This window comes from Abrus precatorius, unplaced genomic scaffold, assembly GCF_003935025.1.
Source record: "Abrus precatorius isolate BTA unplaced genomic scaffold, Abrus_2018 Scaffold9, whole genome shotgun sequence".
Taxonomy (NCBI): Eukaryota; Viridiplantae; Streptophyta; class Magnoliopsida; order Fabales; family Fabaceae; genus Abrus; species Abrus precatorius.
In genome coordinates this window covers 3834342-3851412 of record NW_020874439.1, presented here as the reverse complement: position 1 = coordinate 3851412, position 17071 = coordinate 3834342, and the positions used below count along the sequence as shown (strand labels likewise).

General features: G+C 31.7%; 2 protein-coding genes across 5 annotated transcripts; one reads left to right on the top strand and one right to left on the bottom strand.

Moving 5' to 3' along the window:
- The first annotated feature begins 389 nt into the window (after nucleotides 1-389).
- LOC113849865 (UMP-CMP kinase 3-like) lies at nucleotides 390-8366 on the top strand. 2 transcript variants are annotated; one of them, XM_027480079.1, is made up of 10 exons: nucleotides 392-688; nucleotides 1581-1634; nucleotides 1909-1960; nucleotides 2593-2710; nucleotides 4181-4337; nucleotides 4442-4522; nucleotides 4606-4713; nucleotides 4804-4875; nucleotides 6891-6936; nucleotides 8196-8366. In XM_027480079.1, the coding sequence occupies exons 2-9, from the start codon at nucleotides 1605-1607 to the stop codon at nucleotides 6897-6899; spliced, it is 627 nt and encodes a 208-aa protein (XP_027335880.1). In that variant the 5' UTR covers nucleotides 392-688; nucleotides 1581-1604; the 3' UTR covers nucleotides 6900-6936; nucleotides 8196-8366. The 2 variants fall into 2 exon arrangements, with proteins under 2 accessions (XP_027335881.1, XP_027335880.1); XM_027480080.1 differs by lacking the exon at nucleotides 8196-8366 and having other exon boundaries at nucleotides 390-688; nucleotides 4181-4229; nucleotides 6891-7375.
- Nucleotides 8367-10312: 1946 nt separating this feature from the next.
- Nucleotides 10313-15629, bottom strand: LOC113848949 (dynamin-related protein 1E-like). Of its 3 annotated transcripts, none has more exons than XM_027478397.1 (15): nucleotides 15267-15629; nucleotides 15081-15144; nucleotides 14837-14944; nucleotides 14199-14300; nucleotides 13746-13796; nucleotides 13592-13653; nucleotides 13211-13301; nucleotides 13062-13126; nucleotides 12708-12902; nucleotides 12503-12622; nucleotides 12355-12425; nucleotides 11618-11843; nucleotides 11476-11526; nucleotides 11025-11393; nucleotides 10313-10796 (listed from the first exon to the last, which is right to left on the bottom strand). In XM_027478397.1, the coding sequence occupies exons 1-15, from the start codon at nucleotides 15408-15410 to the stop codon at nucleotides 10668-10670; spliced, it is 1848 nt and encodes a 615-aa protein (XP_027334198.1). In that variant the 5' UTR covers nucleotides 15411-15629; the 3' UTR covers nucleotides 10313-10667. The 3 variants fall into 3 exon arrangements, with proteins under 3 accessions (XP_027334198.1, XP_027334199.1, XP_027334200.1); XM_027478398.1 differs by having other exon boundaries at nucleotides 11476-11505; nucleotides 15267-15606; XM_027478399.1 differs by lacking the exon at nucleotides 13746-13796 and having other exon boundaries at nucleotides 15267-15606.
- Nucleotides 15630-17071: the final 1442 nt, after the last annotated feature.

The following is a 17071-nucleotide window of genomic DNA, read 5'->3' as shown; positions in this document are numbered from 1 at the left end:
TCCTATCTTCATCAAAGACAGACACAAATCTTAAGATCAAATATCAGTCACATCAAATATTTTAGTTGTTAAATCTCAATCAAATTATTTTTAAAAAATCTGAATCAAATTAAAATAATTTATATTGTGTAAATATCCATATTTTAATAAATCGAATACAGGTACAATCAATTCAATTCGTCTTCACTTTGGACTCGGTCAATTTTAGGAAAACGAAGGAAGTAAAATCCACACCCCAAACTTTGATCTCTTTTCTCGTATATTATTACAAGCTAAATCTAAAAAAATAAATAAAAAATAGAAATACACAAACTCGAATATTTAAAAAATGAAAAGAAGAAAAAGACATGGTTGTTAAGGGAAGAATCTTGCCACCTGCTTCTCTCCCTTGCAGGAGAATCATGCCCTCAAGTCATTCATTCATAGCCGAGAATTGCGTGCATTGTAGCCGTTACAATCACGCAAATACCACTTAACTTTCCCATTTTGCCCCTACCGACTAAAAAACGACCTTCAGCCTTTGCATCAACTTCATTTCTCTATTGCTTCAATTTCAAATAATAAAAATAAAAATAAAACACAACAAAAAAACCTTCGTCCGTCTTCGTTCAAACTCTATAAATATCAAACAACCATCACAATTCCCCTCCACATTCACCACTCACTCTCTCATTCCCCTTCGCCGAAGGTAACACCTAACTCTGAATCTCCTTTGAATTTCCGTTTCGATTTTCTTCTCTCCTTCAATTCGCACTTCTTCTCTCGATCTCTTCCAATTTCGCCGAGATCTGACCGTGCCGATTTCCGATCCGTGCGTATTTTTTTCCTCTTCTGGAATTTTTCGCGTTCCTTGATTCCACATGCATTGCTCGATTGGGTTAGGGAATTCACGCGATTTGTTGATTCCGCGTCGGAGTCACGAAGATTTAGCTGAATTTTAGTAGCGGTTGTGGTTGATTCGGCGATTCGTGATCTTGCTTGCAGTTTTGTGATTAACTTTTGATTTATTAATTTATGTTTTTGGTTAATGATGTGATGGCTCTGCTAGTTGTTAGTTAATTTCTTTTGCATGTGAGTATTGGAGCCATTTTTTTGGCTTCTTTTCTTTAGATCTAAGTTTTGATATCAGTTTTGATTATCGTCAATGCCTTGCATGAATATTACGAGTATGTCTTGATCTGTTCAACAGTGAATAGCACTTGTGAATCAGCTGAATTTTTGGTGAACAGATCAACTATGTAAGGAAGTGAGGATTTAGAAAATTAAACGAGAATGCATGATAAGATTGAATCAATACTCCCTTTCTTCTTTGGTAGAGAAGTATATCCATAATTGTGTAGATCATGGATGATTTTTTAATAAATTTGAAAGTTTTATATCTTGAGTGTGGTTTGGCACAAGGGAAATGGCTGCTTTAATTATATGACGCTTTAATCTATTAATATGATTTGTTTTGGAATATTTTAATGAGTTGTGAGACTGAAAGAATATACCTATATGATATGTACTTGATTCTTTACTATAAATGGTTTCTCCTCATCTCATGGTTGTATTTACTCGTGATTTCTTTTTTTTACCAGATAAACATATTTTAGTTGCTACTCATGGGAACTGTTGTTGAAGCTGCAAACAAGGTATTCATGGTTATTTTGCACATTGATTTACTTCTAGCATTTTGACATTTTGATTGGTTTTTCTGTAAATTTGATTAAAGTTAAGATTTTTCACTATTCTTTTACCCTTGAACTTTGAAAATGTTTTTACTTGATTGTGAAATCGAAAAGAAGTTACAAGCTTTAAACTTTGTTTAGCCTTTTGTTGTGAGCCATTTTCTTTGCATTGATGATATCATAGCAATTTTTAATATTGTATATATTTCCACTGATTTTTTTCTATCATTCATTGTAGGATGCAAATGGAAGCATCCTGGAGAAAAATCCTACAGTTGTTTTTGTGTTAGGTAAGCACTGAACGATTACACACAAGTCAAGGATCTCCATGATCATCTTCCCGCTAAATGAACTTCCAATCATATTTTGATGCATTTGAGTTTGTTTTAATTTGTTCAAGATGACCCTATATATTTTCCTTGTGTTGTATACATTATTAATTATTAATAGTTTGGTCTATAGAAAATATCATGTTATAGTTTACTCGTAACGTAATATGCTAATAGAATACTGAATATATCTATTCTTTAGTAGAATTATATAATTGTCTGACTATATATAATGGCGCACTGGCAATGTCAATGTCTTTTGAATAATTTTTTTTTTTTCATCTTTACTTTTGCTGGCTTTTCAAAGCTTAAAACAATGAGAAGCCGTACCTTCTCATTCTGACAGTCATTAAGACTTTTGCTTATGCAATTTGATACCAGGACATGGATTGAATGTTTCCTTTTTATTTTATTTTATTTTTGGAGGGGGGGCTGTTGATGTGAATTTCTACAAAACAACTTTTTTAATCCATTGAAATACTTCTTAATTGAAGAATGAACTTATTTATCCATTTATATCTAACGTGTTTACCAGAATTTACGGTGGATTCTTTCTGACTTCTAAATTGATTATTGATTTGAAAATGATAAAGGTGGCCCAGGCAGTGGAAAGGGTACCCAATGTGCAAATATTGTCCAAAATTTTGGGTATACTCACCTAAGTGCTGGTGATCTTCTGCGAGCAGAAATCAAATCTGGTTCTGAAAATGGGTACATATGTTCTTCATGTTGATATATTAGTGATTGATTCAAAAACATGTTTTCTACTGGAGACACAAATTTAATTACATTGGAGATTTTTCCTTATGTGAATGATTGGTGAATTTGCAATTTTGTTTTGCACCAAATTTTTATGCATCTTGGTTGAGATTAGTGACTACTGCTATAGTTATAGCAAGCTGGGATATCTTAATCTCATTTTCTGTTACAGCTTTTGTATTTAAGGAGGTTTTTTGTCCTACAGTGATCTTTGATAGTGCCCTATTTCCCTTTTCTTTCTTTAGATGTCTTTTACATTTTTTGTTCTCAGTAGGACTTCTTTCCTCCTTATACAATTATCTTATTTATGATAACTTCATCTCTTCTATAGTCAATTAAACTTGAATACATCTTAAGTTTTGAGCCCCCCTTTTATCTGAAAATAGAAAATCAACAGTAGGAAAATACTTGGTTCTTTCATTTCAACTTGGTGTGGATGAAATAATAAAATAATAACCTTTTCTTTTACTGGATTTTATAGATGAGCAAGTGGATTTAATAAAATTCACATTGTGCTTTGACTTTGTTTGATCATATTACAGGGGCATATTGCCCAGTGTTGTGTGAGGAGTTATATATAATATAAAAATATACATCCATTTTGTTTTTTAAATGCTCAATGATTATATCTTGTATTTTCTCATTGAGGTTCCTTTTACATGCTAAACTAAGATGCAGATTATCCTATAATATTGATGCTAGATCATCTACTCTTATTCATGTTCTGGAAAATATGTAATTATTTCTTGTATTTCTCCAATATTGCTCACTGAATTCCACTTTTATACTGTAAAAATACAATATATTTTCTTATACTAGTTATTGTGTACTCCATTCCTACTTATACTGCGCTGAGCTGTCAGCACTATTGTTAGTCTATCATCTTGTATTGGGTTTAAATTGTGTGTGGATGAAATAATAAAATAATAACCTTTTCTTTTACTGGATTTTATAGATGAGCAAGTGGATTTAATAAAATTCACATTGTGCTTTGACTTTGTTTGATCATATTACAGGGGCATATTGCCCAGTGTTGTGTGAGGAGTTATATATAATATAAAAATATACATCCATTTTGTTTTTTAAATGCTCAATGATTATATCTTGTATTTTCTCATTGAGGTTCCTTTTACATGCTAAACTAAGATGCAGATTATCCTATAATATTGATGCTAGATCATCTACTCTTATTCATGTTCTGGAAAATATGTAATTATTTCTTGTATTTCTCCAATATTGCTCACTGAATTCCACTTTTATACTGTAAAAATACAATATATTTTCTTATACTAGTTATTGTGTACTCCATTCCTACTTATACTGCGCTGAGCTGTCAGCACTATTGTTAGTCTATCATCTTGTATTGGGTTTAAATTGTGCATATCTTTAAGCGTTTACACATTTATTTTTAATGTTGGACAGTACAATGATTCAGAATATGATTAAAGAAGGAAAAATTGTTCCCTCTGAGGTAACGATCAAGCTTTTGCAACGAGCAATGAAGGAAAGTGGCAATGACAAATTTCTTATTGATGGTTTTCCTCGCAATGAGGAAAACCGTGCAGCGTTTGAGAAAGTGGTAAATGCTACTTTGATCGAGTATAACTTTTTTCATTTCTAATTATTTCCAGTATTGTTAATTGCCCTAGCTTTTGATTTCCAAAATGCATTATGGATTTGCAGACAGGAATAGAGCCATCATTTGTCCTATTTTTTGATTGCCCTGAGGAAGAAATGGAGAAGCGACTTCTTAGTAGGAATCAGGTTGAGGTTTATATTTGTTTTTTGAAAGTGTTGTGTGTCCTTGCACTTGCTGACACTTAAAAGAGTTTTTGCTGATTATAAAGGGTAGAGAAGATGACAATATTGAAACAATAAGGAAGAGGTTTAAGGTTTTCTTGGAGTCTAGTCTCCCCGTGATTAATTATTATGATGCAAAAGGAAAGGTTTGCAAGGTAATTGATAGCTGTGCTTCTATATGTTTTTTGGTAAGTTTCTTGGTTGCCTCTTGTACTAAGGACATAGCATAAATTTTTCTTTCTTAGATTGAGGCTGCAAGGCCTATCGAAGAGGTATTTGAGTCAGTCAAAGCAATTTTTGGTCCAAAGAATGAGAAGGTAAATCCTTATGTTCGCTTCATGTCCAAACTTTATATGTACAAGTTTCATTTTGTATCGAAGACAAGATTTGGAAATCAATGTCTTCGTTGTTAACTAATAATGTATTTGCCTTGATACTACAATGTGTTGTATACTATAATAAACTAGTGCTTAATTTGTGCTTTGTGTTGGTGTTTTAAGAAATTTAATTTTATATACATTATGGATTTTTTCTTGTATGCCCATGTTGTAAATATATAAATATTTAAAATGAAGTCTTTAAATATTTTTCTTAATCATATTTTATTTGTTTTTTACAATACATTATGAAAGGATTCACATTTTTTTAATGAATATATGAATAATGTGGAAAGATAGGGATAACAACTTCATAGAGAAGAAAACATTTTTTAAAAAATGTGTGCCATTCAAATAAAGATAGTAGCATAAAAAAAAATATGGTAACCCCCTTCTCGCACAGCCCTTCACAAAAACCTTTACAGTTCAACGATTAGGATAAACTAATAAGATAGAATAAGCTTATCCCGTTAGCTATCTTATTGTGTCATTCTAGTGTAAATTTTATTTTGAGGGAGTGTTGGGTTAGAAATGAATAAAATAGGGTAATTTTTTTTTTCCTTCTCACCCTTACTTGGCAGCTTCTGCCACTAACACTGGCACTGGCACTGCCCCCGCCACCCAATACATGCCATTGCTATTGTCGGCATTGTACAAAACCATGGCTGTCTTCCAACCGACCCAACGCCACCCCACCCCTTCCCCTGTTGCCACCACCTAAATCCTTCATTGATAATGTTGCCTAACAACCTCTATTTCTGTTGCAACATGACTACCTCACCACTGCCACTTGGCTCCCTCCACTTTGCACCTTCCTATGCCATTTACTGCCTAATACCCACCTGCACCATTGCCACCCAACAACTCTGCCGTTGCCATAGCTGCCCACTACCATCTAGCAATGATGCCATTCAGCAACCTTCGTTGTTGTCATAACCTATAACACTCACCTCTTCCACTGCTGCACGATAGCTGCCATTACTGCCACCACCATCACCACTTGACACCCTCCATCATTAACACTACCACAATCATCTAACACCCTCCATTGCCACTGCCACCTAGCATCTTCCATTTCTGCCACCTGGCACACACCCTTTGCCCCCACTATTGTTGCTTGTCACCTTCCACTACCACTAAACATCCTTAACTGCCATCAGGCACCCTCAACAATTTTTATAATTTAAAAATCGATTATATATTCAAAATTATAATACATATATCAAAAGTTTATTTTAGAAAATAAAATGTAATTCTAGTAAAAGGGCAATTTTTCCATTTACATATATGTGTTCATATCCAATCATTAATGTGTGTCATATGATGCCACATCAAGCATTGGACAAGACTAAAATTTAACATGGTCTTATCTTGACTGCCAAATGAAATAGTGAATGAATGACTGGCTTTGCAGTCTATGTTTGAGACAAAAAACAAAAGAAAAATATGAATTATATGGAATATTCTTGAATGGCAAACCATAATCCTTAACCCTCAATAGTGATCAACTTTTCTGATTGAACTAGTTTCCTTGTATCAAATGTCACAACGATTGTATGAAGCCTAGGTTGTGTATATTAATATGGGATTTCAAACTTAGGAGCATTTAGATGCTCTCAGATATTGACTTGCTGCTGCACTAGGTTTCATAAGGAAAGTGTACGTATGAAAACAGTTTTTGAAACTTTCTTAAATTGCTACTCCCAAGTTAGACACAAGATCCAATAAAAAAATTACATTCCCTGGGATCCTTCTGATCTACCGTTACTATCTGCATCAAAGCTATGAGTGGTATACATTTTCACTTGTGAGACAAATGAGAACTTCTTGAGAAGTATTAAGGGGGGGTGCATCTTGAAATTACAAGGATTGATGTTATTAAAATCAATTCCATGATTGTGCCATTCAAACTGCAAACTTTCCAAGGAATTGATGTTCTTCTGTGGTATTTGCAGGCTGATTAAGGAAGTTCACCCTTGATTCCATGCTGGAAATTTCAAGGTAAAAGTTGTTGTATCATGAATGGTAAAAGATGCCATATATTTTATTTTTTCATGTGACGCATTTTAACAGTATTTTGGTTCAAACCTTGCATCATGCTTCTAAGTAATACCTATGAACTTTACTGAGTTGGGCGACTGAAGATTAGAAGTTCTTAGTGTACTGGACAAATCATGGTAGTGATGTGGGGCAATAGGAATCTCTTATTTTCCAAATTGTTTTTAACAATTTTATTTAAGCTTAGATATCCTTCCAAGTGGTAAGGCATCAATTCTTTGTGGATACCTTTCGGATCTATGTGGAGACACACTGTCTGGACAAGATATCTTGTGTAATACTTTTAGATATTCTACAGGTCATATGGTTAGTAAGATATCTTGTGTAATACTTTTAGACATTCTATAGTGATGAAAAGTAAAGAATATTCTGTTAAAATTGATAACAAGTCTTGAATTATCCAAATTGCAACTTCTGTATTGTTTTATAAGCTACAGGTCTATAAAAATGCATTGATGTATGTGAAAGTTGTTCTTTTTGAAAGTACCTTTCCATTTTGCTATTGGATGGATCATGATCGTGCCGTGCTTTGTTGTCTATTTGAAAGTTATTGTCTTTTTTTTTTTTGTATTTATCCTTCCTTTTTGCTATCGAATTCGAATTTTTTGGTTAAATATGTTTTTGGTGGTGTATTTCGATTTTGGTCCTTACAATTATTTTATTTTATGTTATTTTAATCTTTACATTTTAAAATTATTGATTTTGATCCCTTTTATGGATATGACTTTACAACAAAGTGACATATGTCACAATTTGATGTGTGGCAGCATCTTTGGTAGTCATGTCATCATTTAATAGTAACTAAAGATCAAAATAATTTTTCTTTAAATGTAGGAACTAAAATAAAAAATAATAATTTTGTATGATCAAAATCGAATGTGGTGTTTTTTGAGGAACTAAAAATATGTTGAAATGGAGAGACTAGAAATATATTGAAACCTAAATTTTTCAACATAAACTTTTGTTTTAAGTACCCGTTTAAAAAATTGGTTAAAAATTTATCACAAAATTTGTTAACCTATTAAATTAAAAGGGAATACATTTAATATCCTGAAAACATAAATGCATTCAATTCTTTCTTCGAAGATTTAAGGAATATGTTGTCGGCAGAATTAGACTTAATCTTTTCATTAATAATATGCTAGACTTACTGTTGTATGTGCGGATGCTAATTTGTTGTCTGTTCCATTATTGTTTTTCAGGTCATATTAGTATTGGCTGCTTGATCTATTCTCACTTATTGTTACTAAAATATAGAAAATTGTAGCTTATTGACGAAGTTTTACCTCTGTATTCTAATGTTTTTCTACCTTGTTGAGTTATTCATTGGTTGTAATAAAGAATTTTGTGTGGGTATGTCTTCCGATATGCAATAGTTAACCGGCTTTGTAGCTAAGCTTTCGAGTGACATTAAAGATATTAATAATCTGAACTTGCAAACAAATCTGTAGTCAAAAGAATTTCTGATTTATAATATAGAAAATAAAAAAGAGGAAATAAATACAATTCGGACACGATTTATTTCTATCTTGGGCAATAGACAGAGACTAGTAATATAGTCTTTCATTAATTATTTACGTGGACCCAAGATAAGTTTACAACAATTTAGAACCATTACCATGAACTTTTTAATTTTTAAAATTGAGTGCTTTAAAGCATTGGTTGAAGAATTATAAGAAAATAATTATTTAAAAGCTGCGTAATATATTTATTTTCTGATTAAACATATTTTAAATTATTTTTAACTACTAATTATGTTGTAATTTATATTCCTAGTGTTTTGACTAACATGAATATTTTTAATTTTATGAGATTAGTAAATTTTAAACTATTTCTAGATAGGACGTTGTTTGAAACTTCAACGGAATTGAATTGAATAATTTTGCTAAAACATGTGACAAAAAAATCAAAGCAGTTCTAAATTATCTGATCTATAAAAAAATTATAAGAATGACACTGTTAGTGAACTTTTTCATAAATTTTCAAAGCATAAAGATGTGGGCACCTTAAAATATTCATTGATTTAAAAACTGAAGTCGTTACCATGCACTTTTCGAGTTTGGAGAAGACTTTCAAATTTTCAAAGTCTTCAAATCGTAGCAGTCAAAAGACTGAGTCTCTTCAAATAAATCATTGGTTAGTCTTTCAAACAGAAGTCGTCGAAAAGAGTCTTCAAATGATGAGTTGTTCAAAGTTTTAAAGGATTTTTATTTTTTAAAAAAATATTATCTTCAGTTTTTAAAGTTGGATTTTTCATTTTTGATATATTCAAAGTTACTTAAAAACTTAAAAATAACCAAGTTTTTATTAGAAAAAGAATTATTTTTATTTATAACTTTAATATAATAAATGTTTCTTTTAATAAAAATTTATTATGGTTAGATATTTAAATTCAAACTTAAAAATTAATTTTAAGAACACTCTTATTTTTATTATTTAGATTTTTCCTGCTTAAATATGTGGTCTTTTCAATTAATGCCGTTATGATAAGTATTTGGGGGGAGAATTTTTTTCATTTGTATAATTTTTTTCTGACTCAAATAAAATTACTTCCAATTGAGTATAAAAAAACATCTAGAACTCGTTACAACTGTATTTTTGTGGTGAAAGAGAAAAGTAATATACATTTAACTAGTAAAATTAATGGTAGATATTGTAATAAACTTTTTAAATTAAACTGATAATAAATGGATTGAGACGGTAAGGAATATAATTTATTAAAAAAAAATAGCTCTTGTGAAAGTATTACATAACCTTCTTACTCTTAAAACCAAATAAAGTAATCAAACTTTAAAAAATGCGTCATGATTTTGACCACAAAAGAAGTTAAACTTTGGAAAACAATTCATAATAAATGTAAGAGAAAATATGTTTTCGTCGATCAAAATATATTAAATTTCAATTTTTATTCATATAAATTTATTTATTTATTGTTTTAGTTTCTATATTCTAAAAAATATTAGTTTTACTTTTTAATTATTATTATATGATTACATAATTATTTCAAATATTATTGCACATCACTTTTGTATCACTTGTGACTTTTTTATAAAGTCACATCAATAAAAATTAAAATTAATAATTTTAAAAAAATATAAAGATTAAAACAAAAAATAATTTTAAACCTAAATTACATTTAATTTTTTTCCTTTAAAGAGATGCACAAGACGTTTATCCTGTATGGTGTGAAGAAGATAGCTACATGCAACTTTACCACCGCATTTAGAAAAAGCTATTTCTAGGATTTTATCCCTTAACTTCTAAATCACCAAGACAACTCTATCCTTGTATAACAAAAGAAACAATAAAACAAAAACTTCTACTAAAGTGAGTCTGTATGAGCGTTCGTTGGATCAAATTGCAATTCATAATCTTAGATATTCAAATTACCAAAAAAAAAAAAACTGCAATTTTAATTTTAAATAAAACAATATAGTCTGTGGTCTGTGTTGATGTACAAACTCATCAGACAAAAATGATAATTAGCTCCATCGTTTGCCTGCGACCAAGAGAGGGATATAAAATGGTTTTCTTTTTTGTCAATGAATATAAAGTGGCTGAAGAATAAAAAAATAGAAACTATAAAAATCACATATCGTCTAGCCAACCCACAATCAATCGCTGACAGCTACATATAATACAAGACGTGTAAGACAGTCCAATAGCTACCAAGCTCATCGTGTCCAAGAAACAGATTCAATTTCATCCCTCGCTGCTTTATATAGTTCAAGCCTTTTAGCACATTGTTGCCTCCTCTCCATCAAGGCAGGGTCTTCATCTAACAACTGTGATAGCTGTTTAGGCTGCACGAACATTAATGAAAGATAAAATCTTATGGAGGATATACTTAAAACAACTAAAACGGGTATCATGCACAAAAAGGACAGATTGTATTTTACATGACTGCTTCCACCGCTCTAAAAGAAGTATAATGTTTTTAAAAGGTGGAAGTTAAAGATGAATCCAAAATTGTAATTGCAGAGATAGGGAAGAGGTAAGCGTTCAAATTGAAAGCAAGGGCAAGAGAGTACCTCTTTCTTCCCTATTTGTGTGTAGAAATGGTTCAGCAATGACTGTTTTGCTTCTCTGACCTGACAATAAACCACAGCCTTGGGAATCGTGTTTCTGAGTGTGTCTGATACCATACCTATGTAGGATGACACATTTGATCCAATCCTCCTATAATGTCCTTCTCCATATCTATCTACATTTGCCTTAGCTGGATTTCCGGCTTTCTCCACTTCTTGAGGAAGTCTCCGAAAGAACTCCACAGTGAGATACGAAGCTTCCATATCCACAAGTCGAATAGCTGTCTTCTTACTCTCTTCGCGGAACCTCTCTAAAGCCTCATTTGTAGCAGCAGCTATTTCGGCTTGAAGAGTTGGGAAACGTCTCAGTTCCTATTCAATCACAAATTCATAGCTTAATAGACTGTTCTAGTAACTTGCACAGGATTACTATAGAATAAGAACCCAATTTTACCTGTGTTTCAGCTATTGATTTCCTCACAAGCTCTTTTAAGACAAAGTGAACCTACATCCAAATCACAGAAATATAGCTTAATTCTTCTATTAATGTTAGCTTTAAAATAGCAACAAAAGAGAATACAACCAGGACTGCTTACTGCATCAACTGAAGCTTCAGCTGGGCCTCTAAAGTAACTGAGAGCCCCCTCAATGAGACGCCGGTAACCTTGCTCTGGAGCAATTAAGTGAGGCTGATAACCATCTGCTTCCGACACTACTTTCTTTACATTCTGAAGGGAAAGATGACGGTCAAATGGAAGCTTCCGTAAAGCAGCAGGAAGCTGATTGTCAAAAACATTATATATCCTATCTCCTCCTGGTCGCCTATGACAATAAACAAGAGGGTGATTATGTAAGTTAAGATAACTGTCAACTTGTCCATCAGATAACAAGCTTACTTCATAACAAATCATTCCAATTTTCTTAACCATATTCAGGTGGTACATGAAATCTTTGCCATGCCTTTGCAAAAAGCAGTATACGGTAGTTTTTTAGTAGAAAAGAACTAGCACTAAAAACAAAACCAAATTTGAAGTTGGATTTAGCTAGTTCAAAACAAATAAAGCATTATTGAGACATCAAATCTAATTCTTGAGTGATGATTGTTGGAAAAAGAAGTCATGTACCTAATTTGAAGTGAGTGCATGTTTAGCAACAATTTATAGGAACTAATCAATTTTTTATTTCTCTCAAGAAAATCCCAAAATAAGCTAACCCAACCGGGCACAAACAATCCCTCAAGGACGGATTGAAAATAGTCAAGTTACAGTAACAAAATGATGTCCACCTAAAACGTTCAATAGAGTAAAAGTCAAACATCATAACATATATTTACCCTCCGTCTAAATGCTCCTTGAATATCCGATCAAATGCACGGCAAAGTTCTAGGATGGTGTATAGTTGAGCCTGTAAGAGAAAGATAGTTGAAATTTGCTATAGAAAGACTTTACTCTTTCAAGATATAATCAATGTGAACCACTCACCCCAGCATCAACAGCAACTGGTCTCCCAATATGATCCATCTCTGAATCAAGTTCTTCAATGGTTTTGTTTATCAAAGATGTTATAGTAGGTATCCGTGCCCTAATTACTGACTCCAAGTGCTACATAATAGTTTAATTTAACATGATTAAAATAACACATTATTTCATAAGAGAATGGAAAAGAACAACTTCCGGAAAAACAAACCTGTGAGAGAAGTTTGGCAAGGTATTCAGAACCCATTTTATTGGCTAAGTGCCCATAGTCAGGACTGGTTGCGAAATATTCATGCTCTTTGCGTCTAGCAAATATCATATCAACATTTTTATTGATATCTGCTTGGGATCGATTTACTATACCAACCCAAGGTTGTTGCAGACGATAGGATCTTCCTTCAAGGACCTTAAGGGAATAAAAATTGGAATGAGGGTATACTGATTATATACTTAAACTGCACTGCTCAAACTTTAAGAACTTTAGAGGTGTACATATGACAGGGAACATGAGAGAAGGGTGGGTGTGGGGTGGGGGGGGGGGGGGGGGGAGAGAGAGAGAGATTACATCCAAGGCATTAGTTCCTTTGTCCATCAAATCCAGCTTTGTCAACACCCCAAATGTCCTCTCACCTGGATAGTTTACATACAAGGATTTCAGTGATAAAAATGACTCGAGCAAAGGTTATAAATGATCATTCCATAGATTTTAAATACCTGAGGGATCCACCTCCCTTGCAAGTTTAATAGCATCAGAAGTTGCTATGTCTTGGTTGGCCGGAGATATTGCCAGTATAATACAATTAGGCTGTCAAAAACATCAAGTATTAGTTCAAGCAAATATGCATCTTAATGACGCCAGCATCTCTTGCTGACTAATTAATTATTAATAAACACACAAGGAAATAAAATGGTTCCCAACACCAATAGAGACAGATAAAGGAATTTTGCTTGGAAATAGGCAGCTTACAACTATCCCAATGAAATAAATATAAAAGTAAAAAGCGTTTTAAATGAAATTACGATGCATTATCCAATCAAATTGTTCAATTGAAAGAGTGAGGGGAAATTAAGACATAATCGGAAAACCACTCTTACCTTCTCAACATACGATCGAACCATATTTTCAATGTCGTGAACAATAGTCTCTGGCTGTCCCTCTGAAAATGACAGTTAAGCATTGCAAACTATAAACGACTAATATTATCCAAAATAAAATTATTTACAATTAGCAATTGAACGCAAATCATACCTATAGCAACCTTAGTCAATCCAGGTAAATCAATCAAGGTTAGGTTGACAACTGCCCAAATAAACACAGAAATTGAATTAGGAAACACAAATAACAATTGAATCATTAGTCTCATTTTATGCCACATAATTATACATAAAGCAAAGTAAATAAATTTAGATTAGATAATTAATAAATGGAAAAAACATAAATTAAATAAAACAATTCAAAAACTTTTGACACGTACTGTTTAGACCTGAAACACACCAAATCTACAAAAGAGGTAGCCCCAATTAGCTAAAGACCAGGTAATAGTGTAACTTCTACTAAAGGAGATTCTAATCCTGCTCTGCTTTGTAATAAAAGGTGGAACAAAAGTAAAACGAGAGAAGAAGGGCAAGTTCATAATACAATCTTATGGACCTTAACACTTAGAATTACATCAATAGTGGGGTAATAACAATTGAAGCGCACCATGTGGAGAATAAATGCTAAGATGAATTGGAACAGGAGATATTTGTTTTGTCCTTCCCGTTACTCTATCAGTTTCATCCTGAATCTCCTGGCGCACTAGGGCTGCAAAAGGAAAACCAAACTTTCAATTAAAAAAAAAAATGAAAATTATTGAAAAAAAATGCATTAAAAAAAAAAACAAAAAGCAATATAGGACACAAATAATTGCACTAATAAGCCAAGTAGGCAGCACCTCACTGAAGACTAGATAAATTGCCAGCAAACTATTACTTGAAGGATAACAACAAAACAAATCGCTTGAAAGAATATGCTACAATTAAGTAACGATGGTATCATTTTCCAATAATAAAATCACAAAATTCACCCCTAAAACTCTAAGAGACACGAGCACGCAAAACAAACGAAAATTTGAAACATAGCAGCGGCAGATAACCGACGCCTCTAGATAACCCAACAAAATCAGAAGATTCAGAAACAAGCATTGAAGTAAAATTGTTACGAGCAACACAGAAACAGGGGAAACAAAAAGATCATCCTATATTTCTATTTCTATAATTAGCGAAAAATATATGCATCACAACACAAAGTCTCAACTTATCAAAAGCAATCATCCACGCGTGAACCGTTATATACGTTACCATAATCAGTTATCTTTCTTCCTGGCATGTGAAGAAACTCAGCATACTCCTTTGCTTTGCCTTCAACCTTATGAAGCTGCAACACCAGCGGACGCCTTGTCACAATCCCTGTAATTCAAATTCAAACTCAAATTCATATTCATATTCAAAATCAGCATCCACAACGCAAGAAAAAAGAAAATTAATTAACTAAATAATCAAAAACATTAAAGAAATGAAAGAAAGAAAAAGAGGTAATGTTTACCTGATCCTCTAGGAAGAAAGTCACGTCCAACGATGCTTTCTAAAACCGAAGACTTACCCGAACTCTGTTCTCATTTCAAAAACATAAACAATAAAAAAAATTCAGAAAACGAAATTCCAATTTTGGATGGTTATACTTCTACGACTTATGCTTCAGAGAATGGAAATGGATGTTGATGATGATGACCTGGCCACCGACGACGGCGACGGAAGGAAGAGCTTCCCAAAGAGAAGAGAAGGTATCGTTGTCGGCGCCGCCATAGTCTCCGAGAACGGTGCAAGCTTGCTGGATTCGGTTCACCAACCCGATCAAGCTCTCCATGCTCGTCATCTCAAAGACGATGATTATGACGGTGTTCAGCTACCACTGAGGACTCAGAAACCCTAGATTTTCGCAGAGACGGAGAAGGAAGAGAGTTCTAGAGAGAGAGAGAGAGAGAGAGATTTTGCACTTTCTGAACAACTAAGTCACGGAAACAGGGAGCGAGGGAGGGAAGCAAGGAAGGAAGAGCAACGAAATACTGCGGAAGGTGTTACACTCTTTTATTTCAATTTTATTAACTAACTCTTTCTTTTATTTTATTTTCTGTCTTAATTAGCACGTAGTAATAATAATAATAATAATAATAATTTTTTGAAAGATAGAGATTTAATATATTAATATTAATAACAATTTATTAATTTTTATCATGCATAATTTTATATAAATTAAAAAATTATTATCAATTATTAATTTGGACACGTTGATTAAGTAACTAGTAAATGAAAAATTATTAAAATTATGTTAAAAATGTATTGAGAATTGTAGTAGAAAAATTACGTTGACAAAAACTTCTTAATTTTATTACTTATTAGCAGCGATTGTTTGAACGTTGAAATTTCAAATTTAGTGTGTTGCTCTGTGATTGGCTGCTCTTGTCTAATGCGTGTGTGTGGCCCCCACATTTGTTTAAAGAACATGACACAGGCGGCGCCAAATTTCAACCGCTTTCTCTTTATAACTTCACAATTAAAAATAAAAACATAAAATAAAATATTTGTATAATAATTTCCATCTTCACTTATATTTTACCTTTTCTATAAGTAAGTATCTTAAAAGAACATCATAAAATAAACTATTTTATTATTTAAAAAAGTTTATTTTAACATGACAGGTAACGTAAGGGCTATTAAATATTTGACATATAAATGTTTAGATTTATTTTTGATGAATAATTTTAAATCATCTTATTCTTTACTTTTATAAATCTTCTTAATTAAAAAATAAAATTTTCATTTTTAAAAGAATAAACAAGTGTATTTTATTTAATTTTTACTTTATAAAATAATTTTAAAATTATTAAAAAGATAAGTAAGAAAATGTAATAAAACTTATTATTAATTATTTCATAATACGCATGATAGTAATTTTTATATTAATAATATAAAATTCTAAATCATCTTATTCTTTATTTAAAAATATAATTTTTATCTTTATTGTGAAAATTACGAGAATAATTAGATACGATGTAGAAATTATGAGAACCCATAATATACTTCCTAGATATTGTTTCTAGAATCACGAATGCATCGCTTTGTCAACGTCTTTCCAAATTTAATAATATCTTTTACGTCATGTATATCAAATTTTTTCAATGTGTGGTAAAAAGGTTTTTTATTTTTTTAATATTTTACAAAATAAACAATTAAAATAATATTTTTTAAAATAATTGATATGTTTGAAGTCTTTTTGTTATGTTATGGCAAGTTGTGTCACGCAAAAGAAGAAATTTATTTATTTTAAATAAGTTTCACTAACATAAGAAATGAAATTTAATTTTTTAAAAAAATTCCAATTAAGTTTTATATGCAAAATAGATGAAACTAAGATATTTAAATATATGTTAAATTTTGTTTGTATTAGAGATAAAAAAAATTATTTAAAATATTTTGTCCACTCAACTTACAAAAATAAATTTTTTTAATAAAAGTGTCTTCTAAGAGACATGGTTA

What these genes read in the sequence shown, in the direction of transcription:
- LOC113849865 (XM_027480079.1), top strand. Translation starts at nt 1,605, where the DNA reads ATGGGAACTGTTGTTGAAGCTGCAAACAAG. An exon ending in TACAGTTGTTTTTGTGTTAG is followed by an intron (nt 1,961 to 2,592) that starts GTAAGCACTGAA and finishes AAAATGATAAAG; the next exon opens with GTGGCCCAGGCAGTGGAAAG. An exon ending in CAAAAGGAAAGGTTTGCAAG is followed by an intron (nt 4,714 to 4,803) that starts GTAATTGATAGC and finishes TTTCTTTCTTAG; the next exon opens with ATTGAGGCTGCAAGGCCTAT.
- LOC113848949 (XM_027478397.1), bottom strand. Translation starts at nt 15,410, where the DNA reads ATGACGAGCATGGAGAGCTTGATCGGGTTGGTGAACCGAATCCAGCAA. An exon ending in CTTTCTTCCTAGAGGATCAG is followed by an intron (nt 14,945 to 15,080) that starts GTAAACATTACC and finishes TTTGAATTACAG; the next exon opens with GGATTGTGACAAGGCGTCCG. An exon ending in CTGAAGCTTCAGTTGATGCA is followed by an intron (nt 11,527 to 11,617) that starts GTAAGCAGTCCT and finishes ATTTGGATGTAG; the next exon opens with GTTCACTTTGTCTTAAAAGA.